This window comes from Aquarana catesbeiana, linkage group LG03, assembly GCF_042186555.1.
Source record: "Aquarana catesbeiana isolate 2022-GZ linkage group LG03, ASM4218655v1, whole genome shotgun sequence".
Classification (NCBI taxonomy): Eukaryota; Metazoa; Chordata; class Amphibia; order Anura; family Ranidae; genus Aquarana; species Aquarana catesbeiana.
Window position 1 is genome coordinate 526563261 of NC_133326.1, and position 25686 is coordinate 526588946.

Sequence of the window (25686 nt, forward strand, 5' to 3'; positions counted from 1 at the left end):
AAAATTAGCACTTTTGATTTTTCATGTTTGTGTCCAATAGACTTTAATCGTGTACCGGCGGCTTTCAAATTTGCCCCGTAAACTGCATATTGTTCGGTGTGCTCCGAAAGTTCGAACAACCAAAGTTCAGCCCGAACTGTTCACCCATCCCTAGTTGTCACATGAAAAGATATACTAAGATATTTACAAAAATGTGAGGGGTGTACTCACTTTTGTGAAATTCTGTATATATATATATTTAGCATAATAAAATGGCAGTGTCAAGGTATTTGCGCAGTGGCAACACTTTAAAACAGGTTACCTGTGTAGAGTTACAGAGGAGGTCTAGCAGATCGGCAGACTCACCTGTAGGGTTGGTGGAGGCAGTCCCAGCTGGAGCTACAGCAGACACTGTGGGTAAAATAGGCACAGAGTATTATCAATTCTAGCATCAGCAGCACTTGTCCTGCGACTTGGGACTGCAAAGTCGCATGACAAGTCGTATGATTTCCAATGAGTACCGTTCATATCTGTGCGACTTCCATTAACAGCGACTTCAAAGTAGTCCCACATTGATGCGACTTGAGGTCCACAGACCTCAATAATACACAGGCACTGCTTAAAGTCGCATCAAAATTGTGGCATTTCAGGTCGCAACCGTGAAAAACTAGGCTAATAAGTGTGGCAGCAACTGGACTATGCCCAGAAGCCAGCAAATAATAAGGCAGATCAGTAGAAAGTTTCACAGTTTCGAAGCCACTGCTCACACGACTTCATGTGAAATTGCACAATTTCAAAGCCGCATGTCAGTGCGATTTCGGGTGTGACTTAGAATACATCTGTGCAGCTTTAGGCCCCTTTCACACTGCTTTGACTTGAAAGTTGTGCAATTTTGCTGCGATTTTGACAAGATTTTAGGGAATGTCTAGGGAATCTAGGGAATGTCTATGGACCTCAACTCACATCAAAGTCAGACCATAGTAGTACAGGGAAGTCAGTGCGACTTGAAGTTGCACAGATATGAATGGTTAATATTGGGAATCATGGGGTATGACTTGTCATGCGACTCTCTGTCCAAAGTCGCAAGAAAACTCGCTCTAGTGTGAAAGGGGCGTCATGCACAGATGTCTATGCAAGTCGCACCTGAAATCACCAAAAGTAGTGCAGAAAATACTTTTTCAAATCAGTGTAGCACCGCAAAGTCTGCGTTGCACCGATTTGAACAGTGCAATTGCCGGCAATAGGCTGCGAATTGTCATACGATTAGACCTGTCAAATCGCATGACAAGTCGCTCCAGCGTGAATGGTGTGGTTTGCCGACTTCCCTCTCCTAAGCCTGGTTCACACCTATGCATTTTTTTTTTTTGTGCATTTTCAGTTTTGCAGAAACCCACTACAGTCCATTTAACAGTTTCCTATGGGTCACGTTCACATCTGTGCATTTTATGGAAAGAGCCAGGAACTTTGTTCTGTTTTTTGGTTCCATAGACTTCAATGGATCAAAAACGTGAATTGAAAAACGCAAAAATGCACCTGGAATATGCAAACTGCAGCCTGCATAGGTTTGAATCAGGACTTAAGTAGCAGGCACTAGGACCAAGCAGACACCAAGCAACCGAGAAGAAGGGCTGTCATCGGAAGGGGGAGGGGCAGTAGGCGGAGACAAAGCTGTAGTCATCCCGGAAGAGGAAGAGGGGGAGAGAGTTCATTGGGACCTGACAACTGCTGAGAGCCAGAGACTAGAGATGGAAGGGCTTCAGGCAAAGGATCCAAGGCAAGGCATTCATGTCTAGCAGCTCCCATCCACTCCATCAGCCTGCACAGCAAGGTAGTCATTGTCACTCACAGCAGGGACACCTCCTTCTGTTGTGCTCCCCAACTGTCAGCTTGTGATGCAGATCTGTTGTCTACATATCCACTCGTGCTACAACTAATTCAATTATTTAACCAATCACAACACGCCATTAACACTGGAGCGTCTTGTCATGCTTTTTGACAGCTCAAATCGTATGACAAGTCGCAGCGATTGCTCTGTTCAAATTGGTGCAACGCTGACTTTGCAGTGCCACACCGATTTAAAAAAGTAGTTTCTGCACTACTTTTGGTGATTTCTGGTGCGACTTGCATAGAGTGTAAAGCTGCACAGATGTATTCCAAGTCACACCTGAAATCGCACTGACATTCGGCTTTGAATTGTGTGATTTCAGATAAAGTCGCATGATTTCAAAGCCGCAGTCAATGTGAACGGGGGGCTAAGGCCCCTTCCACACTTGTGCGACTTGTCCTGCAACTTGGGACTGCAAAGTCCCATGACAAGGTGTTCTTCCTGATTTCCAATAATAAACATTCATATATGTGCGACTTCAAAGCAGTCCCTGTACTACTTTGGTCTGATTTTCATGGTCCATAGACCTCTAGTTTACACAGGCATTCCCTGAAATCGCGTGATTTTTAAGTTGCGGCAGTGTGATAGTGGTCTAACTGTTACAGATGCTATGCAGATTTTGCTAAATTTAACCACTTGACCTCCAGATTTTAAACCACCCCCCCCTCCCCTTAACCAATTCAATACAGGGAATTTTCAACCCCTTCCTGCCCAGGCCAATTTTCATTTTTCAGCGCTGTCGCATTTTGAATGACAATTCCGGGGTCATGCTACACTGTACCCAAATGAAATTTTTATAATTTTTTTTTTCACAACAAATAGAGCTTTCGTTTGGTGGTATTTGATCACCTCTGCGGTTTTGATTTCTTGTGCTATAAACAAAAGTGACAAGTTTGAAAAAAAACACTATTTTTTTTTACTTTTTGCTATAATATCCCAATTTAAAAAAAAAAATAAATAAAATTTTTCTCCTCAGTTTAGGCCGATATGTATTCTGCTACATATTTTTGGTAAAAAAAACGCAGTAAGCGTATATTGATTGGTTTGCGCAAAAGTTATAGCGTCTACAAAATAGGGGATAGATTTTTGGCATTTTTATTTTTTTTACTAGTAATGGCGATGATCTGTGATTTTTTTTTTTTTTTTTTTTTTTCTTTTTTTTTTTTCCCCCATGACTGTGACATTGCGGCGGACATATCGGACACTTGACGCTATTTTGGGACCATTCACATTTATACAGCAAAAAGTGCTATCAAAATGCACTGATTACTGTATAAATGTCACTGGCAAGGAAGGGGTTAACACTAGGGGGTGATCAAGGGGTTAAATGTTACCTAGGGAGTGATTCTGACTGTAGGGGGAGAGGATTCACAAGGGTAGGAGACTGATCGGTGTTCCTCTGTACTGGGAACACACGATCGGTCTCCTCTCCCCTGACAGGACATGGATCTGTGTGTTTACACACACAGATCCACATCCCTGCTCTGTTACCGGCAATCGTGGCTGCCAGGTACACGCATCGGCTCCCGAGTGACGCAGCGGGCGCGCGCGCCCCCTAGACGGCTGGGAAGCTGGGGACGTCATATAACGCCCGCCTAGGATGGGAGATCCCTCCTGCGGACGTCATTTGACTATGGGGGGGGAGTAAGTGGTTAATGACCAGGCCATATTTTGTGAAAAAGCACTGTGTGGCTGTCAGACACCCTGCTCTGGCCCCTCCCCCAGCATAGACCTTGCCGCATCCCTGCTGTCTAGCGGCCTCCATCCTGCACCTGCCCCCCCCCTGCACCTAGAGCACACCGCCTCAGTGCTGGGCGCCAGGGAACGGCCCCCCTACTGAACCACCATCCTGTCCTCACCGGCCAAGCACCAGACGGTCTACATGTGGATTCACCACATGCAGGCTTGTCGCTGTGCTCCCACCTCTCCTGTCTCAGCGAGCACAGCGCGGTGAGGCAATTCCCGCGCTCTGGGAACAAAGGCTGTACCCCCTGTGTGGGGCCAGAATAGGGGGTGGGGCTTGTTGGGCAGCCCAACACTAAGCTGCAGGTTGCCCAGAGACAGGAGCATGCCGGCACTCCTGTATAAAATTCCGGATTGGGGCTCCCGACGTGTGTGTGTGTGTGTTCTCCTCTCCGAGCTGAGCTGCAGGTTGCCTGGAGTCAGGAGCGAGCTGGCAGTCTGGTGATGTTGTCATGGAGGCATGGAAGAGGACTCCAGTGGCAACCTGTGAAGCTTTCGTGGACTCCATGCCCAATTTGGACATTTTCACTTAGGGGTGTACTCACTTTCATTTCCAGCGGTTTAGACATTAACCACTTCCGGACCGCCACGCGCCGATATACCTCCCTACTTTGAAGGGGGATATCGTTGTTATGGCAGCAGCTTAGCTGCCATAACCCCCGGTATCCTCTTGTTCGGCCAGCGGTCCGGTTTCCAATAACAGTGGTCTCTGCGGCGGATTCTCGCAAGATAACTTTTATCGGCAGCCGGAGAAGGGGCCCCCCCCCGCTTACTGGAGCCGTCGGCAGCGGCGATTGGATCTTCACCCTTGCTGGGCATGGAGACAAGTGAGGTGAAGATGGCCCCCACCCGTCTCCATAACAATGCAGGGCGGAAGCGACGTCATAACGTCACTTCCGCCCATAGCGCTTAAAGGGCCATTTTTTTTTTTAAATGACAATTTTTTATTTTTTTTTTATTTATTGCATTTTAGTGTAAATATGAGGTCTGTGGTCTTTTTGACCCCAGATCTCATATTTAAGAGGTCCTGTCAAGCTTTTTTTCTATATTTTTCTTCCTGTACTGTATACATTTTAATAAAGCAGCTTACAGTGAAATGTATACAGGGAGATTGGTGATTATAACCCCCCCCCCCCCCCCCCCCCTTCCCTGACTGTCCAGGTATCAGATTAAGCATCGGAGCACTGCTTGTCCATATATATATTCTCTGTTAAAAGAACTAAAAACATTTTACACACACCACACTAAAAAGTCTGCACACCCCTGTTAAAATGTCAGGTTTCTGTGATGTATAAAAAATGAGACAAAGCCAGAGCCCAGACCTGAGTCCGAATGAAAATCTGTGGGGTGATCTGAAGAGGGCTGTGCACAGGAGATGCCCTCACAATCTGACAGATTTGGAGTGTTTTTGCAAAGAAGAGTGGGCAAATATTGCCAAGTCAAGATGTGCCATGCTGATAGACTCATACCCAAAAAAACTGAGTGCAGTAATAAAAGCGGACTTTACGGCAGACTTGGTCCGGCGTACCGGATTTCGTCAGACAATTCGATCGTGTGTGGGCTCCAGCGGACTTTGTTTTTTTCAAAAGTTGGACGGACTTAGATTTGAAACATGTTTCAAATCTATCCGACGGACTCGAGTCCGGTCGAAAAGTCCGCTCGTCTGTATGCTAGTCCGACGGACAAAAAGCCACGTTAGGGCAGCTATTGGCTATGAACTTCCTTATTTAAGTCCAGTCGTACGTCATCACGTACGAGTTCGTCTGACTTTGGTTGATTGTGTGTAGGCAAGTCCGTTCATTCAGAAAGTCCATCGAAAAGTCTGCCGTAAAGTCCGCTCGTGTGTACGCGGCATAACATCCACTGAAAAGACAGGAAAGTAACCACATGACTTCAGCATGCCAAATCATACTGAGGTGTGGAACAGCCAATCCTTGCAGAGCTGCTGAAGAAAGGAGTGGGGGTGGGAATTAAAAAATAATGCCTGTGTCTTAGACTTGTGCACAAGATATGTAAATCACCTGTCACTCACAGCAAGGGGGAGGATTTGACAAAGTTTTTCTCAGTTTGCCAAGATTTATCTCACTGAACAATAAAATAGGATTGCTCAGAGATGAATTAACTCTGTGTGGCAAGACTGGGCTCAAATGATAGGAAATCTTATACTCTACAGTATGATATAAAAAAAAAAAAAATTGGGGTTTACATCCACTTTAAAGGTGGAAAAAGTTCTGAAATGATTTATCTTTGTCTCATTTTTTTTACACCACAGAAACCTGACATTTAACAGGGGGGTGTGTAGACTTTTTATTACACGTGTGTGTCTAAAATTATATATAGATAGATATCACACACTATATTGTCGAAAGAGGCAGGCTAGGTGGGTTTTAGCTTGCAGTGGGTTAGGGGGCTGGAGAGTTTTAATTCTAAAGTGAGCCTGCCCTTTAAAGCCCTGCCCACTAACTTAGACTCACCTTTTCAATGCACCCTTGTTGCTCCTTCCTCCTGATGTCTGCTGGTGTCCGATGGAGTGGTGACATTACCTCCTCCGCTAGACCAGAGTGGTGATTACATGCTTCCACCCACTTAGAAGTACCAAGTTTTTTGCAGTCGCAGCCACAGAAGGAGCATCAGGGAAGCACAGTAAATAAAGTATAAGGTGGTTGGAGGTCGAGTGACAACCGTAAAATTTAGGATTGCACAACACTTTATGTCCAGTAACATTGGTCACTAGAACAGAAAGCGAGGACGAATCTCCAAAGCGGGGACACAGACCGCAATAAAACCTGACAGGGGCTCTAATCCTTCACTAGTCTGTTCAAAAATGGCTTCTTCATTGTGTTTGTGTGTCTTGTATATATTGAGCCTTTTTAGAGCTTCGTGTGCTCTTTTTCTTTTCTAGCTTACGAATGCAGGATGAAGCCTGGAAAAGGAAAAGCTAGTTACACAGAGAGGGACTTTATATACAAATTCCATGCTGGGTCTCAGAGCTTCGTCCTGACTGTGCCCCTCCAGTTCCCGGTCCAGGAAAATTTGGATCATTTACATGGAAGATTAATGCTGCTGCATGATTTGCCCTGTTTTATTGACCAAGGTATGTATGTAGTCAGTGTTGCGGAGGCATGCTTAACGCCGGTCTGTGCAGGATTGTTCTTCACTTTCATTGGTCAAGTACAGACAGGGGGCAGATTTTACAGTCTGTCGTGCAGAGATCAGGAGCTGAGCCGTCTCTGCTGCGGGGTAGAGGGGGGTGCTACTGGATAGAAAGAAAGGTGTGAAAGATCCTCCATTTTTGTGTTTTTTTTTTTTTTTTTTTTTTTTTCTATCTGTGTTGTACATTTTCTAAACCTTTTAGTTTTCATGGCATACCTTATTTTAAACCTAAGCAAGCCATAGATTGCAGGAAAGAAAATCACTTGATTCCTTCATCAACCCGTTCAGTGCTGTTGGGGAATCCCTCCCGCCATGCTATTGTATTTTGCCTATGGGGTGCCTTCCCTTCCCGCAGAACACAATGATTACTGCTGGTGGCTATAACCGCTGGCAGTAATCGTATGCAATAAGTCAGACAGGCTGATTATACTGAAGTTGACCAGTTGATCGACTTCAGTACACCCAGCCTGCCTATACATAGATCAAATCTTGTTCGATTCAGCAGGGATTCAATCCATCTATGGCTGGCTTTAGTGATGTCATCATTGGATCTCTGTTCTTATCCTTTCAATGCAGGCAGATTATGGTTAGCAGGATGCTGTACAGAGCTTTCTGAAAACATCACAGCACCCTACCACAGTACTCCACTGAGTAGTCCTCAGCCCCTGGCACTTAGGAGGAGTAGGTGGATGTCAGTCTGACGGAGTATGTTCCCAGGCAGACTTCATTTTGCAGGCACACGGCCCTAGCTAACACACAAATGTGATACTGAGCCTCCATCATTGAAAGAAGTGAAATCCAGTGAATGAAAGGGGTGGGCCAGGAATAGTTAGGCTTGGGAGGAAATAACTGAATGATTCTGGACGTCCCCTATCTGACTGCAGTGTAAGCAATTTGATGCACCCCGTTAGGGGCTGGAGTGCACCACAAGGTAATGGAACCTACAGCTGACTGCTGCGGATGGAGCTCCAGGTGATACAGGAGAGCAGGTACTCTGTAGTACGAACACGGATGACACTGGGAGCTAGAATATGAGATTTCCCTGGGTGTGGAATCTAAGAGCCAGTGCGTGTTCACCAGAAACGCCTAGTGGTGGGGATGGAATTATCTGCAGTCTGGCTCCAGGTTGTGACCCCTAGGACCTCCCAGCTCACGCTCACGGTAGACTACAGGGAGGTAGAGAGGAAGCAGAAGACTGCGACAACAAAGGATAGTCAGGAGATAGCCAAAGGTCAGGGTAACAAGCAGGTAAGGATAGTCAATAATAAGCCAAGATCGGTAACTGGAATCAGACGTAGAAGACACACAAAGTCGCACGCGAAAGCCAAACGCACAATATTGATCAGCAGAGCTGGCTTGCAGTGCACAGGTTAATATAGAGTTCCCTGATGAGGGCTGGGGTGGACCATGCTTTGAGGAGAGATTACTTAAGCAGCCAGGTGAGAGTGGTTGGCCTCTTAAGCTGAACACATGGAGAGGTAAGCTGACAGACAAACATTACTGCATATCCATGACACAATTTCAGTACAGCAGAGAAGCCTGTGCAAGACTGAAGATAAGGCTGGAGTTCAGCTTTAAGGTATATCTGAAACAAAAATGTAATATATTGCAGCTTACCAGTCCATAGATATGATGAGAGGCAAATGGATAGGTCCTCACAAGAATCACCCTACATTCAATGATACTCAAGGTCTCCCTTCACTTTAGAGAGATGCCCTCTCCTGTTGTGTTTCTGGAACAGGAACTGAAGGGAAGTCACTCCAATAAGACACTGATAGCAAAAGAAAGAAAAAAAGAAAATCTGTCACGGGTTGTAATCATCCCTTCCTCTAAAACTAAAAGAAATGGCATTACCTTCGCATGGGCATAACATAGCTGTAAAAATGTTACTGATCATTAGGCAATGAACAAATGTTCCTGTATAAATTGATCTGTTTTTTTTAATGTGTAAAAAAAAAAAAAATTGTCCGGTTCTTCTTCCCCTTCTTTTTTTTTTTTTTTAAAAATGGTGTATGTGTAAACTAGTGCCTTGGATGCAGATTTATGGGTTCTGTGGTACGGTACATTCAGTAATGCATGTTTACGCACCTATGGGATTGTCTCTACTAAAAACAATGCTAAACTATATTCAGATCTATAAATTTGCTTGCAAATGCATTTTTTTTTTTTTTTTACTGCCGTGTGACTGAAGCCCAAAGCTTTAGTTTAGTAAAATTTATTTTTAGTTAAATACTGGGGCTGGATAGGAAGGTTGACTGAACTAAAACTGTGCTCATGTTTACTTCATAAGGTTTTCATAACCCGCGCAACTGCTGCCTTTCACTCCTGGATAAAGAATCTTTCTCAAATTAACACCTCTGAGAAACTCAAGTGCTTTTCTTTCTCTAATGACAGATCTAAAAAAATCCCTCTGTCAATTTGTGGAAGAGGAAACCATTAAAGACTTTGACCGAGAAGCAGAGCAGGCCCTGGAGGCTGTGAGGTCAGGTGAGGTGGATGCTGGGACATTGGCCAATGCCTGGATGAAATCCTATACAGAGGTGAGAGAGAGCAGAGGCTGTATATAGCACAAAGGCGAGAATAGTTGCCGGTCTTGCATAGCTTTCATAGCTGGGGGTTTTTTATTTTTGCTTTTGTTTTTTGTATAGTAAGCTGGTTTTCTAGACATAACACAGTCAACCATTTCAGGACACTCCTGAGAAGATAGAGGTGCCATTGACATAATTCACAATACTGGCGCCATGATGTAGTTTGAAAAATAATTATTGATATGGAAAATCAGATGGATAAATGCATTTTGGTTTGGTCTACACTATATGGCCAAATGTTTGTGGACACCAGATAATCAGACCTTATATGAGCTTGTTGGACATCCCATTCCAAAACCATGGACATGGAATTGGCCTCGCTTTACAACCATGACAGCCTCCAGTCTTCTGGGAACCCTTTCTACAAGATTTTGGAGTGTGTCTATGGGATTGTTTTGTCCATTCAGGCAAAAGAAAATTTGTGAGGTCAGGTACTGATGTCGAATAAGCAAACATGGCCAATCGGTGATGTTAAGACTCTGTCACAGGCCACTTGAGTTCCTCTACCCCACACCCATAAAATTATGTCATTATGGTGCTGGTTTTGTTCACAGATGTATAGTCGTGTTGGAACAGAAAGGTGCCTTCCCCAAACTGTTGCTACAAGGTTGGAAGTGCACAATTGACTATAATGTCTTTGTATGTTTTAGTATTAACAGTACTCTTCACTTGAAACACCTGAAATCATTAATTTGAAGGGGTGTCTATTTTTTCCATATAATGTGTTTGATTCCACATTCTATTAAAGCATTCTATTTTTGATCAGAAACATTTTGCAGAGTTAGAGGTGCTTAGAATCCACCCAGATCAATATATCCTACACAGTATTGTCATAAAAAAAGATCAAACAAAAGTGCCAGTTAGGGCCACTAGGTGGCGAAATAGATCTATATTACAATGATACCTGTATATTGTAACTATAAAATGTAATTCAATTTTGATTGTATATTTGAAAGGTTTACCTCCATGCTGTCAAAACCTGCGTTTAGCACCCCTCCAATGCCTGGTCATGTGACCAGGATGTCTTGGACAATAGGGGGGGATCGCTGTTCAGGCAGAGCTGTGGACTGACTAGCTCTGCTAGAATATCAGTCCCTCATGCCCCTTCAAGACAAAGTCTAGTGTAATTTAGGCCCAACTCAAAAAATGACTGCAAGGGTTACATGTTTGTTAAAGCGGGAGTCCGGCGACCAATCCCGTTTTTTTTTTTTTTTTCAATTTATTTATTTATTTATTTATTTTAGGTCATTGAGACACTTTTCTAATCCCAAAATAATACTCACAGTTTGGGTGTAATATTTCCGCCTCTGTCTGTTTTCATACTGAAGAATAACTTTAAAAATGTGATGCTGGCTGTTTCCATCTTGCTTGTGGGCATGTGAAGCCCACAAGCATTGATTTCCTGGATGCGATGAATGCTGTTCATTCACAGCTTGTTCACAAGCATGATCATTGTTTCCCGCACTGAATCTTGGGAAGCCTGACACTAAGCTCCCAGGAGACAGTGCGGCGCCGGGGAAAGGCAATAAACACGCCTACTCCCATGGGAGGAGAGACAGGAAGTGCCACAATAAAGTACAATATAAAGATAATTACTGTGATAAAAAAAAATGTTGGTGTGGCATTTGAACATCTATGCAATTAACTGAAGGGGGTAAGATTAAGTTAAAAATTTGAGTGGAACCCCGCTTTAACGTTAGGGGATCAGGAACAGACTGTAAGGCCCCTTCACACCTGTGCAGCTTTGTGCACAAAATTGTGCTAGCTGCATCTTTGATGTGGTTCCATCAAATTGCACAATATAGCGTTCAGGGGAAATGCATGTGAATCAGACCTAATACTCATTCCTTGCTGTGGCTGGCTTCATCCATCTGTGTGACTGGTCCCCTTAAGTCTCTTCTGTAAGGTGCTCTGGCCGGCGTTTGCACAATGAAGTCATCAAGCACAAGCAGGGCCAATAACTGTGGAAGCAGCATGGGATTGCCCACAACCCAGTACAACTGCAAAAAACGTGGATAGACTGCCGGCTCGTTGATGATGCAGCACATGCATTGCAAAGTACCCTTCAGTCTTCCGGGACTCGTGTTGTGGGCATTTCAGGAGGCCATTGGTACAGTAGATGTCATTCTGGCCTGGGCCAGAAATAAGGAAATGTGGTGAGAGAGATCCCAAAAAATGCAATTCTGGAGGCAGACAGTAGAAAAATTGATATAAAGTTGCTAGGGAAGGCAAAGTTATGCTTTAACAAGCAATTAACTCCTGCAGTGCAAGGGTAGTTCTGTTTTTGTAATTCCCGGAGTATAGCTTTAAAACTGTACATCAGCATAAGTGATTAAAAAAAAAAATAATTTAATCATTTGATTAAAGTTTTTACCAGAATGAATTAAACAGAAAAAAAAGTCTGTGTGTAGCAGGCTGTAAACAGAGCAATGTCTGAAAGTAGTATGATCAGTGAGGTGGCTGCCCATTCTGAAGACCATAATTTTCCTAGCACTCATTATTTGATGAAAAAGTCCCAGCAGACCACGGAGGAGGAATGTTGGCCAGGGGGATTTATATGTGCCACAATAACAAATCTCAGAAATCAAAAATAAAAGCCAATGCAACTTTATTCATACATTAAAAACCACTATAAAAATCACAACACATCAACTACCCTCAGATCTAATACATGGGGTACATAAATCTTTCATTATATACAGGAAGACAAGTAGATCGACATGTTTTTGCTTCCTCAGGATACAAATCCTTGTCTCCAATGTATCACGTGGTACCTAACAAAAAACACATGACATAGTCCATCTTTAATCAAAAAATTCATATACATTTAATCAAAATGACAAGACATCATAAACCCCAAAGGAAGAGGGAAAGTCAAAGGGTGAAGAAGAAAAAAAATGTAAACAACAAATCAATGAATTCTATTAAAAACATTTTTTTTTAATAAAGTCTACCACACATCATGTCGACCTCAGTGGAAATTGGAGTCAAACGCTAAGGGGGACCAGAGGCTGAAATAGGGATAACGGGACCCATCCCCAACCTACCTTCAAAATATGAGCTCCAACCAGGGTGGATATAAATCGATTTGATTTTTTTTTTTTTTTTTTATCAAATTTATTTTAATAAAATGCTTTTGGAGTAAAAATCTATCTAAAGATAGTTTTCTATTTTAAGGTACATTAATAATTTTGTTTATTCAGCATAAAATGGAGTGAGTGCATTTTTATTGTCTTTTTATATTAAAAAAAAAAAAAGTATAAAAAAGACAAAAATGCACTCACTCGTTAAAAGTGGATCAAGGCTTGTCAAATGAAGCGGTCAGGCTTCAGGCTGGAACAAAAGCAACAGCAGCTTCCAGAAGTAGCAAGATGGCTGCAGCTCCAAACAGCACCTCTCTCGGCTGGGTGATGATGGCAGGAAGTGGAGGGGATGTGGCTACATGTTTCAGGGCAGACAGGAGGGCCCCTTTATCAAACCATAGTCCTATATTGGTTTTTGACAAGCCTTGATCCACTTTTAACGAGTACATTTTTATTGTCATTTATACTTTTTAAAATCGTTACGCCTAGAGGGTGGCGCCCTCTTGTGTTTTGTTTTTTATGTGCATTAAGATCTCAAGACCTAATCTGCGAGGAGCTGCATCCACTTCACCTGGTGTTTCCTACCACTCTCCTGGTCCTGTTAAATGATGGGTTCTAGTCAGCACAATGGCTTATTCATTTTCTTTAGTAATAAACAGGGAAACCCCTATCAAACATGTTATGTTATGTGTCAAAAATGTTTAAATATGCCTAAAATAATAATCCCCCAAACAGAGCATATTGCTCCCCAAAAAGAAAACGTAAGCTCCACTTTTAAGCTGTGGTCAAACATATCAAAACTGGCTTCCTGGCGTGTTATCAAAACATGTCTGGTCCATCAGTAATGGTGCCTGCGGCACATGTGCTAAGGGCGGCATGCCTTCTAAAGAGGCAGGAGGAGAATCCCGCCTCTGCCTCTGGTCCCCCATGCCTTACCAAGCATAAGCAGAATGATGGCAAGATGTTCCCGCATACATTTGACGCAGTTCCTGCTGAGAGCCTGAAGTGACCTCAAGACTCCCCAGAAGTCGGTCCCCCTGCCATCAGTTACTGTGTTGGATGAAAAGTCAGCGTTCCAATTCATCCCAAAGGAGTTCTGTGCAGGTCACTCCAATTTGTTCACACCAAACTCGTGAAACTTTGGGATTTGGGTTTGGGGTTGATTTACTAAAGGCAAATAGACTGTGCACTTTTGCAATTGCGTTTGCACTCTGCAAGTGCAGTTGCTCCAGAGCTTAGTAAATGCGAGAGGGCTCTGCTGACTTCCATCATCCAATCATGTGCAAGCATAAATGCTGTTTTATTTTCCTTGCATGTGATTGGGTTTTTTTTCTTTTTTTTTAAGTAAAGGTTTACCTCATTTACTAAGCTCTGGAGCAACTGCACTTGCAGAGTGTAACTGCACTTGCAAAAGTGCAGTCTATTTGCCTTTAGTAAATCAACCCCTTTGTCTTTATGGAGATGACTGCACAGGAGCACAGTCATGCTGGAACAAAAAACCTTTCCTAAAATGTTACCACAAGGTTAGAAGTGCTCAACTATGTAAAATGTCTTTGTATGCTGTAGTATTATCAGTCAATCATTTGCAGCGGAGCCCATCATACTTTTGGTCATGTAGGTAGGTTTGATAGTTGGGTGTCTACAAAGATTTTGACTATACAGTGCATATCATGAGTTGAAAAATGTCTCTCCCTTCCCCTGCTGTAGACAACACTGGAACATTCCCGTCCGGAGGAGCCTAACTGGGATGAAGACTTTGCTGATATTTATCATGATCTCATCCATTCCCCAGCTTCAGAGACTCTGCTCAACCTGGAGCACAATTACTTTGTCAGCATTTCTGAGCTGCTTGGGGAAAGAGATGTGGAGCTGAAGAAACTACGAGAACGGTACTTTTATTTTTAAAGTCTCAACCAATGTTACTGTATTGGCTTATCAGATTCCCAAATCAGTAATATGTTTTTTTCCTTTTTTTTGCTTATGATTATAAAATATACATTTGGGAAAATGTATTATTTAATTCCCTGCAGATTTTGTACGTTTGCCCACTTACAAAGAAATGAAGGATCTATCATTTTTATTATAAGTGTATTTTAAATGATAAAGGGGGAATATCAACCAAAAATCCAGAAAAAAATACATGATACAAATGTTATAAATTGAGTTGCAGTTCAGTGAGTAAAATAAGTATTTGATCCCCTACCAACCAACAATAATTCTGGCTCCCACTGACTGGCTACAGTATGTGCTCGTATGGTACACAGCTTAGTCCTGTCAATTTAAGAAGGTGCTCCTTACGACCACTCGTTATGTGTATAAAAGACACCTGTCCACAAAATCTTTCTTTCATTTAAACCCACCATCATGAGCAAGACCAAAAAGCTGTCAAAGGACATCAGGGACAAGATTGTAGAGCCGCTCAAAGCTGGAATGTGCTACAAGACCATCAGCAAGAAGCTTCGTGAGAAGGAGACAACTGTAGGAGTGATTATTTGCAAATGGAAGAAATACAAAATGACCATCAGTCGCCCTCGGTCTGGAGCTCCCTGCAAGATTTTGCCTCATGGAGTAAGAATGATCATGAGAAAAGTGAGGGATCAGCCCAGGACTACACAGGAGGAGCTTGTGAATGATTGATTTTAAGACATTTGGGACCAGAGTCACCAAACAATCCATTGGTAACCCAATGCTCCACCATGGATTGAAATCCTGTAGTGCCCACAAGGTCCCCCCACCTCAAGAAGGCACATGAACCATCTGAAATTTGCCAGTGAACATCTAAATGATTCAGAGAAGGCTTGGGAGAAAGTACTGTGATCAGTTAAGACCAAAATTGAGCTCTTTGGCATTAACTCAACTTGCCGCGTTTGAAGGAAGAAAAATGCTGACTATGACCCTAAGAACACCATTCCTACAGTCAAGCATGGGGGTGAAAACATGATGCTTTGGGGCTGTGTCTCTGCTAAAGGTACAGGCTGACTTTGCCGCATTGAGGGCACAATGGACAGAGCCATGTATTGTAAAATTTTGGATGAGAACCTTCTTCCCTCAGCCAGAACACTCAAGATGGGTCACGGATGGGTCTTCCAGCATGACAATGATGACCGGAAACATATCGCCCAAACAACAAGGGAGTGGCTCAAGAAGAAGCACATTAAGGTCATGGCGTGTCCTAGCCAGTCTCCAGACCTTAATCCTTTAGAAAATGTATGGAGGGAGCTGAAACTTATGCCGCGTACACACGGTCGGACTTTTCGTCTACAAAAGTCCAACGGACGCCGACGGACTAAAGCTGGCTGGTAATCCGATCGTGTGTGGGCTTCTCCGGACTTTCAGCAGACTTTTTCAGCCTCAAATCCGACGGACTTTAGATTTGAAACATGCTTCAAATCTTTACGTCGTAACTACGACGGACCCCGAAATCCGCTCGTCTGTGTGCTAGTCCGACGGACAAAAACCCATGCTAGGGCAGCTATTGGCTACTGGCTATGAACTTCCTTATTTTAGTCCGGTGTACGTCATCACGTACGAATCCGTCGGACTTTTGTGTGGTCGTGTGTAGGCAAGTCCGTTCGTTAGAAAGTCTGCTGCAAGTCCGCCGAAAGTCCGCAGGAAGTCTGTCGGACAGGCTGTCGGACTTTTGTAGACGAAAAGTCCGACCGTGTGTACGCGGCATTAGAGTTGCCAAGCGACAGCCAAGAAACCTTAAGGATTTAGAGAAGATCTGTAAAGAAGAGCGGACCAAAATTCCTCCTGAGATGTATGCAAACCTGGTAACCAACTACAAGAAACGTCTTACCTCTGTGCTTGCCAATGAGGGTTTTTCCACCAATTACTTAGTTATGTTTTGCTTGGGGATTAAATACTTATTTTACTCACTGAACTTCAACTCAATTTATAACATTTATATCTTGTGTGTTTTGTGTTTTTTTTTTTTTTTTTTTTTTTTGTCTCCTATCGTTTAAAATACATCTATGATTACAATTATAGATCCTTCATTTCTTTGTAAGTGGGCAAGCTTACAAAATCTGCAGGGAATCAAATAATTATTTTCCCCACTGTACTGATCCAAGTCATGAGAAAAACACCCTCTCTCTGGCACGATGTAGACTTGAGTCTGAGCACTTTTTGGTATGATAACGCCCATAATTAGGATACTAAACATTTTTTCATTAATTAGGGTGTGACTGCAGCCAGGTTCTGGACATTTAAATGTTTACTTTTTTAAAAGCAGTAAAGGAGTTTTTAAATTGCATTCTAAAAAAACAGAATATACAGATAATGAGCTGTTTTACCCATTAAAGGATTTATATTTTTGTTCATCCAGTTTTCTTATTTACACAGCTCTGCTACACAGAACAACCCTGTCTGTCAGGGCTGAAGACCTGTTATAGGGCGTACACACGGTCGGACTTTGTTCGGACATTCCGACAGCAAAATCCTAGGATTTTTTCTGACGGATGTTGGCTCAAACTTTTTTTGTCTACACACGCTCGCACGAAGTTGTCGGAATTTCCGATCGCCAACCACGCGGTCACGTACACCAAGTACGACGAGACTAGAAAAGGCCGGTTCAGAACCAAGCGCGGCACTCTTTGGGCTCCTTTTGCTAATCTCGTGTTAGTAAAAGTTTGGTGAGAGACGATTCGCGCTTTTTCAGACTCGTGGCTTTCAGATCGTTTTCTGCCGTTCAGTTTGTACTTGTGGGTTTGTATCTGCTCTTCAGTGCGTGCAGCAAGTTCCGCGTGATTTTAGGTAGTCATTGAATTCTTGTTCGTTCGTTACTGTTTTTCAGGTCGCTCTTCACAGGCCTTGCTGTTCTTCAGTGCGTTCTGTTACTTCGTTCTGAGCAGCCGACCGTTTTCTAGCCATGTTGCGTATACGTACTCCTCGTAGAGTTCGTGCTGTGCGGGGGCTTGGTGTTGGGGTCCTGACCTTGACACAAGTCCAGTCCATGAACAGGGTGGGGAAGAGTTCATGGACCAAGAATTGGTTGCTTCAGCGTGACCAGTTCTCTCATATGCCTTTGCTCCGTGAGATCCGTGAGAATAATCCTGATGATTTCAGGAACTTTCTCAGGATGACGGACCCCGTGTTTCATCGTCTGTTGGCTTCGCTGACCCCTTATATTAGCAGGCAGGATACCTGCATGAGGCAAACCATCACTCCGGAGCAGAGGTTGGTCGCTACCCTGCGGTATTTGGCCACAGGGAGAAGTCTGCAGGACTTGAAGTTCTCGACGGGCATCTCCCCCCAGGCTCTGGGTATCATTACCCCAGAGATCTGTTCTGCTATCATCCAGGTCCTGCAGAAGGAGTATATGAAGGTAAGATTTTTATCCTTTTTATATCACATTTTATGGTATTGAATGTTTGCTAATATCTTGTATTTCTTTCCTCATTCCCTAATTACCATGATTGTAATATGCTGTGAATGTCCCCTTTGTCCTCATGCATGCTGGATTTTTATGTAATTATTATTTTAGGTCCTTCATACATATTTGCCCTTCACTAACCTCCCCAGCATGGTGTCTCCTGCCCTATATTCACCTCATGTAGTCTCTTAACAATGTATTTTTTCTGCTCCATAGTAGTGCTTTACCCCAAACACCCCCTAAAATGTTTGGAAATGTTATTTTTTATTTAAAGTGCCAGAGGCTTTTTTTTGTGGTGTCCCCAAATAATTTTTAGTAACCCTCCCTCCCCCAACTGCTAAGTCAGCTGATCCCAATTCTCTATCTATCCTCAATCATCTATCTGCTGACTTTGCCAAACCCATACACACTATACCCATCTCTTTAGTGCTCAGATGTATGGATGAATTCCCCAAAGCATGTAGTGCAAGGGCCTGCCTGTATACTTTCCAATGGTATTGTTTAAAGTTTTTGTATCCTATTATTATCTTGATAGGTAATAGCAGAATGTCCAAATGTCCTCAAATGTGTACAGTGTGTATTTATATCTTTGTATTCAGACACTTCTTACCTGTCCAGTGGTCTGCCAATAGTGTAACTAAGGAGGGGCTGTTCAAAGTAATACCCATTATTTAGGCATTCAGCTCTCAATGAAGTGAAGAGGGTTACCTGTCCAAGATTTACACACACCCCCTATAATGTTAGAAATGGCCCATGAGAGGGTGGGGGGGGGGGGGGGGGAATATGATAGGTGTACCTTTATACTTTGGCGTTGTTAAATTCCCCTTAGTAAATGCTATCTGGAGGTTGCCCCATAATGTATGTGTATAATCTGCTTGCCATGTTTCAGAGTAAAAATAGTAATGTTTATTGTTTTTTCATCAACAGTTTCCTTCCACGCCACAGGAATGGCAGACTGTGGCCTCCCACTTTGCCGAGCGGTGGGACTTTCCTAACTGCCGAGGGGCAATTGATGGGTAACACGTCCACATCGTCCCACCACCCAACTCAGGGTCGTACTATTATAATTACAAGGGGTTTAATAGTATAGTGATGTTGGCGGTGGTGTCGGCTAATTACGACTTCTTGTATGTGGACGTGGGGAAGAATGGCCGGATGTCCGATGGTGGAGTCATCGCCCAGACGGAGTTCTACAGGCGTCTCCAGAATGGCAGCTTGGACTTGCCAGCTCCAGAGGACAATGTGGAAGGACTCCCATTTGTGTTCGTTGCTGATGAAGCGTTTGCGCTGGGGGACCACCTGATGCGGCCATTCCCAATGAGGACCCTCACCCCGGAACAGAGGGTTTTTAATTACCGGCTGGCCAGAGCCCGAAGAGTGGTGGAGAACACATTTGGAATCCTGGCCAGCCGGTTCCGACTATTTCTGACACCCATCCATATGGCGGAGTATAAACTGAACCATATTATACTGGCGTGCTGTGTTCTCCATAACTTTTTAAGGAAACATTCGGTCAACTATGCTGGCTCAGTTGGGCCTGAGGCCGGAATCCTACATCAAACCACACTGACGGCACTTGAAAGTGGCCATCCTGGCTTGCCCTCCCTGAGTGCCCGTGATGTCCGGTTACGCTACCTGGAGTTCTTTGCGGGTAGGGGGGCTATCAATATGCCAGCAAATCTGTGAAGCCTTTTTTTTTTTTTTTATAATAATAAAAAAAAAAAGAAATTATTGGTGGACATTTACTGCTTGTGTTTGTTTTAGCTGACCCTGACAGAAATGTGTTGAGTCCAGAAAATGTCGTGATTGTGTAACCTTATACAAAGCACTGTTGGCTGTTATTTCCTAAATGCAAAAACACATTTCACTAAAAGTGCACTTGCAACTGCACTGAAACTGCACTTGTAGTGCCAAGAGGATTTGCCCTTAGGAAATAACACCCATTTTTGCAGAAAACAGCAATTACATCATCCCAAAAGTGTTGTATTGTAGTGTTGAGACAATAATCCACACATTCTTGAGTAAGCAACTTTTTTATACCTGCACAATCACATGTGCATTTACCAAAGGTTTTTAAAACAAACTAACATGTTTGTTGTATAACAATTTTTGCAGTAGCATTCTCAAAAATTGAAATGTCCATTTCAGATAAAACAGGCCTGTGTAAAACCAACAAGAAAGCCAAAAAACTTGAACTTACAAAGTTCACATTAGGTAAAACCTGAAGGCTATATCAGACATCAGCATTTAGGAACTGGGTTTGATATAGCGTTCAGATGGGGGGAAATCACCCCTGGAAAAGCCAAATTTGGAAGATGCACACCAATTTACGAATGTCAACATGTGCTAGCTGCCATCAGGGGGGATCAAGGGACGTGTTTTGGGGGAGCAAGCCCTTCCTCAACGCTACTTTATAATTGAGGAAGGGGTTGCACCCCCAAAATGCGTCCATTGATCTCCCGTGATGGCAGATAGCACATGTTGGCACACTGTGTGCATCCTCCAAATTTGGCTTTTCTAAACATTGCAAAAAAAGTTAAAAGATTGGACCACAATCCAAAAAGGTGATTTTGTGGGGTTTTAAATTCGCCCCAAAACATCAATGATGTTATTATTTTTTTTAATAACATCATTGATTTTTTGCTGTATGTTTTGCAGTTCGACATTATACCCCATGATCTCCCCGATCAGGATCTGGGCACTTTCTGATGTGAAACGTTCTGGATCCACAACATCACGATCACCTAAAAAGAGAGAAACAAAACAAAAACAGGTCTCAAAAATCTGCCACCATCCATCTCGTTTACCTGAGCCTGTGGTCGCAGACACTCACCTGTTGTGGTGCCAATCTCCACCACATCTTCTTCTTCCTCCTGCTCAGCTTGGGTTGTTGGTATTTCACCTTCTTCCAGAGGTGGGGGGTCTCTGGTCTCCTCGGATGAGGGGTGTCCTCCGAGTCTTTTCTCCCCTATGTAAAACAAAAATGGTATAATTAGCACACAGATACTGTATTTGATGGCAGAACTAGAAATAGGAAACATTGCTTGGAAGTGGGGTACAATTGCCTATTTTAGCCGAGTTCCAAGATGTATTTTTTTTATTGGCCTTTGTCAAGCTGCAATACTTTACCTGTTTAGTACAAGCTTCACAGATGGAGACCCCCCTATAGTATACACTGGAGCACCTGTGTGGCCCCCTAATATAAAAATGGTGTTCTGGTGTCCCACACTAGTGCTCCAGTGTCCAGATGTGAAAACAGCTGCTCAGTGTCCTCTCCTTACACACAATCTAGTTTGCATTTCATTCGAGTAACAAACCCATCTACACAAACAAATATTTGGCATCCAAGTAGGCCCAAAAAAAATGTGGGAAAATGCATATGGCCTAAACAATGGTGTTTTAGAGGCCGAAAGAAAAATGTTTGATACGAACGAATAATGGGCCCATGAACATTAAAGTTGCCCTTTTAAACGTTACAATTAAGAAAAGCATATGGAGCAGCACGAACGGAATAAAGACAGAAAGAATAGGAACACAGCACAACTACTTACTTTTTTGCAGCACTCTCCGGATCTTTCGGTACTGCTCTGGCTCTCTTAACTTCAGGTCCGACCACCGCTTCCTGAGCTGATCTTTCGATCTTCGTACCCCGAAATTCTTGTGAAGGCTTTTGACCACTTTCCCCATGATCTTTGCCTTTCTGATGTTGGGGTAAGGCCCATACTTTCCGTCATAGTCGGACTTCTTCATGATGTCGACCATCTCCAACATCTCCCCAAAGCGCATATTTGTGGCCTTAAAACGTCTCCTCCTGGATCGGGATGTGTCCGGATCCGGGCTTTCCTCCTCCTCCTCCTCGTTGCTATAATTAGCACACACCTGCTCTATCTCCGCCATGTGCTCTTCACCCACTGCGCCGAACGAAAAGTGGCGGGGAATAGACTAGAAAGAACGTCAGGGGCAGGCGGAGTTACACGCATGCGCATTGTGTATAAAGCGTAACACGCGTGCGTATTACGTACGATCTGTGAGCGTAGGAAGGAGCATTGGACGCGCCGATCGTAAGAACGAAGGTAAGAGACAAACTTGTGCCTATACTGCTTCTACATTGAAGCCTATATTGTAACAAGATTAGGAGAGTTTTGTCTGACATTAGGCTTTGTCTTGTGTTGTGTCTTGCAGTGAACATGGATATCTTACTGAAAGATAATGACTTCATGTCAGTATTCCCAGATATGTTAAGGGAGCTGCCCTGTCTGTGGGAGATTAAACACCCCCATTACAAGAACCAAACAAAGAGGAAGGCAGCACTGGTGCAATTGTGTGAAATTGTGAAGAAGGTGATCCCCACGGCAGACATCACCTATTTAAAGATATTAATTGGTGGCCTGAGGAGCACATATCTGAGGGAGCGCAAGAAAGTCCTGGATTCACAGAGATCCGGAGCAGCAGATGACATCTATGTCCCCAGGATGTTGTACTACGACAGGCTGCATTTTCTGGCAGGCCAGACTGAACCCAGGTCATCCCTCTCCAGTCTTCCTTCCACGCTTCCTTCCCCCCCCCGGCTGAGGCTTCTGACGCCCAACCTGGGCCTTCCAGGCAACAACATGTGGAGGAGCCCAGATTGAGCCAGGTATAGCATTCCTCTAAATATTTCTGCTTGTCCAATCAATGATGTTAACTAGATGTTAGTTGGGAGTACTAATTTAGGATTGTGATTGATGAAGCAAAACATTACAACCATGTCCCTTTTTCATACACAGGGAAGTCTCAGCCAGGAGGTGGCCGGGCCGAGCCGGCTGGCTGATCTGCAGGTCCCTCCCCTACACCTGGAAAGAGAAAATGGCAGGAGGAGGAGTGCCCTAGAGGAGGCTACCGGAGGACTCTTTTGGAGGGCTACAGAGGTCCTGGGAGCACCACACACCATGGAGGAGGACATTGCTGCCACCATCGCCTATAAAATGCAGAGGATGGAGGAGGACCAACAAGTCTTGTGTGAGGAGCTCATATTGGAGGCTCTTAACAAAGGTATGAGGGGCCAAATGACAGCTCAGACACACCTTTGCGATGGTCCTCCTCCTCCTCCTGCAGGTCCTCCTCCTCCCTCTCCTCCAGGTCCTACTCCTCCTCCTGCCACATCTCCAACTGCACAGCCACAGCCCGGAATGAAGCGTGAAAGGAAGACCAGAAAGTGAGGACCCTGGATCCAGTCTGGTCGGCCAAAAAATGCAGCCTCTTGTGGTACCACAGCCTGGGGACACACATGTCATCTGCTGCTATCCGGATCTCTGGGACTTCTGGACCAGACTGCCCTCCCTTACATATGGACTCCTCAGGCCACCAATTTTGATGTTCAAGAATTGATGTCTGCCGTGGGGGTCCCAGGCTTCGCTAATTTCTCTTGTTGATCCAGTGTTGCCTTCCTCTTTGTTTGGTTCTGAGCCCTTAATAAAGGATTTTTGTTTTGAATTATACTCTCCTATGTGTTTTACTTCAAAAAGGACAGTTGGTTTGTGAGGATTCAGGTACATTTCAAATATACAATGTGAAATGAACAAGGGACACCAACAACAAACAATCTCCTGGAGATTAAATAATAAAAGATATCAATGGTGTTGGGGTAACTTGACACACAAAACACACACAAAAATATTCTGGAGTAAAAATAAAAATAACATTGAACAAAGATCAGCCTTTGAAAAAATACAAACATTAAATCCAAAAAAAAAGGCTTAAAATCCCAAAAAAAATTAAATAAAAAAAAAAAAATACTGTCAGATGTGACAACTAATAACAATATATTCAGGGAATCCCAATAAAACAAAACAAAAATAAAACTTTGTGAGAAGTGTGTGTGAATATGAGCAGCAAAACTACTTAATTCTTGTCACATTATAAAGAAGAAGAGAGTGCGCTGTATTAAACCATTTTTAACATTGCAGCGTGACGAAAGTGCTGTATCCATTGCGAACGCTAAGTTTACCAGAACGAGCTGTTCCGTCTTGGAATTTCTTCTGAGCATGCGTGGCACTTTGTGCGTCGGAACAGGCCACACACGGTCGGAATTGACGCGATCGGATTTTGTTGTCGGAAAATTTTATCTCCTGCTCTCCAACTTTGTGTGTCGGAAAATCCGATGGAAAATGTCTGATGGAGCCCACACACGGTCGGAATTTCCGACAACACGCTCTGATCGGACATTTTCCATCGGAAAATCCGACCGTGTGTACGGGGCATAAGTCTTGCCTGTACAGTCACACTTCTTTTACTCTGCTCTCGCCTCCTATCAGCATGTCCCTTGTTAGCGCATGAGCCATGCAGCACAACTGACTGGCTCCTTTTGCTGATTCTTCCTCTCCAAGACTATACTCTGCTGTACAGAGACTGGAAGAAGCTAAAATCTCAAATACAGTGCTGCTTTATTTGTTTCTTTTATATCTGGCTGGAAATTAACATATACAAAAAAATGTAAATCCCCCCCCCCCCCCCCCGAGACTTGTGCTGGCACTCCCCTTGCATAGCCATTTACTAGAAAGATCATTGAAATGCTGCTTCTCCCCCCCCCCCACCTCCTTAAGGCCCTTATGCAGCTGAGAACAAAGGTTATATGATCACTTTTAAAGGATAAAAGGTGTGTGTGTGTGTATATAATAAATATATATATATATGTATGTATGTATATGTGTGTGTATATATAGATGGATGGATAGATATAATATACACACTCTTTTACTCCTCCTTCTTTTTTTTTTTTTTAATCATAATCACAACAGAAACTACCCAAATAACCCTGATCAAAAGTTTACATACCCTGGTGATTTTGGCCTGATAACATGCACACAAGTTGACACAAAGGGGTTTGAGTGGCTATTAAAGGTAACCATCCTCACCAGTGATTTGTTTGCTTGTAATTGGTTTGTGTGTATAAAAAGCCAATGAGTTTCTGGACTCCTGACAGACCCTTACATCTTCCATCCAGTGCTGCACTGACCTTTCTGGATTCTGAGTCATGGGAAAAGCAAAAGAATTGTCAAAGGATCTGTGGGAAAAGGTAGTTGAACTGTATATATCAGGAAAGGGATATAAAAAGATATCCAAGGAATTGAGAATGCCAATCAGCAGTGTTCACACTCTAATCAAGAAATGGAAAATGAGGGGTTCTGTTGAAACCAAGCCATGACCAGGTAGACCAACTAAAATTTCAGCTACAGTTGCCAGGAAAATTGTTCGGGATGCAAAGAAAAACCCACAAATAGCTTCAGGTGAAATACAGAACTCTTGGAATGTGGTGTGGCTGTTTCAAGATGCACAATAAGGAGGCACTTGAAGAAAGATGGGCTGCATGGTCGAGTCGCCAGAAAAAAGCCAATACTATGCAAAGGCCACAAAGTATCTTGCTTACAATACGCCAAACAGCACAGAGACAAGCCTCAAAACTTCTGGCACAAAGTCATTTGGAGTGATGAAACCAAAATTTAGCTTTTTGTCCACAACTATAAACGCTACATTTGGAGAGGAGTCAACAAGGCCTGTGATGAAAGGTACACCATTCCTACTGTAAAACACGGAGGTGGATCGCTGATGTTTTGGGGATGTGTGAGCTACAAAGGAAATTTGGTCAAAATTGATGGCAAGATTAATTCAATATTGTATCAAATACTGGAGGAACATTTGCATTCATTAGCCGGGAAGCTGTGCATGGGACGTACTTGGACATTTAAACATGACAATGATCCAAAACACTAGGCCAAGTTGACCTGTCATTGTCTACAGCAGAATAAAGAGAAGGTTCTGGAGTGGCCATCTGTCTCCTGACCTCAATCTCCATTGAGCCACTCTGGGGAGATCTCAAATGTGCAGTTCATGCCAGACAGCCCA

At 43.4% G+C, this 25686-nt stretch overlaps 1 protein-coding gene across 2 annotated transcripts in view; it reads left to right on the forward strand.

Annotated features, from left to right (window-relative positions):
* The first annotated feature begins 1615 nt into the window (after positions 1-1615).
* The window catches only part of FERRY3 (FERRY endosomal RAB5 effector complex subunit 3), a 120870-nt gene continuing 96799 nt past the window's right edge, over positions 1616-25686 (forward strand). Inside the window, exons 1-4 of one of the 2 annotated variants that reach the window (XM_073621248.1) lie at positions 1616-1753; positions 6510-6701; positions 9155-9300; positions 14139-14320. In XM_073621248.1, the coding sequence (XP_073477349.1) occupies positions 6524-6701; positions 9155-9300; positions 14139-14320 (506 nt within the window). In that variant the 5' untranslated portion in view covers positions 1616-1753; positions 6510-6523. Of the gene's footprint in view, positions 1808-6509; positions 6702-9154; positions 9301-14138; positions 14321-25686 lie in introns of both variants that reach the window. The other variant, XM_073621247.1, reaches the window with a different exon arrangement.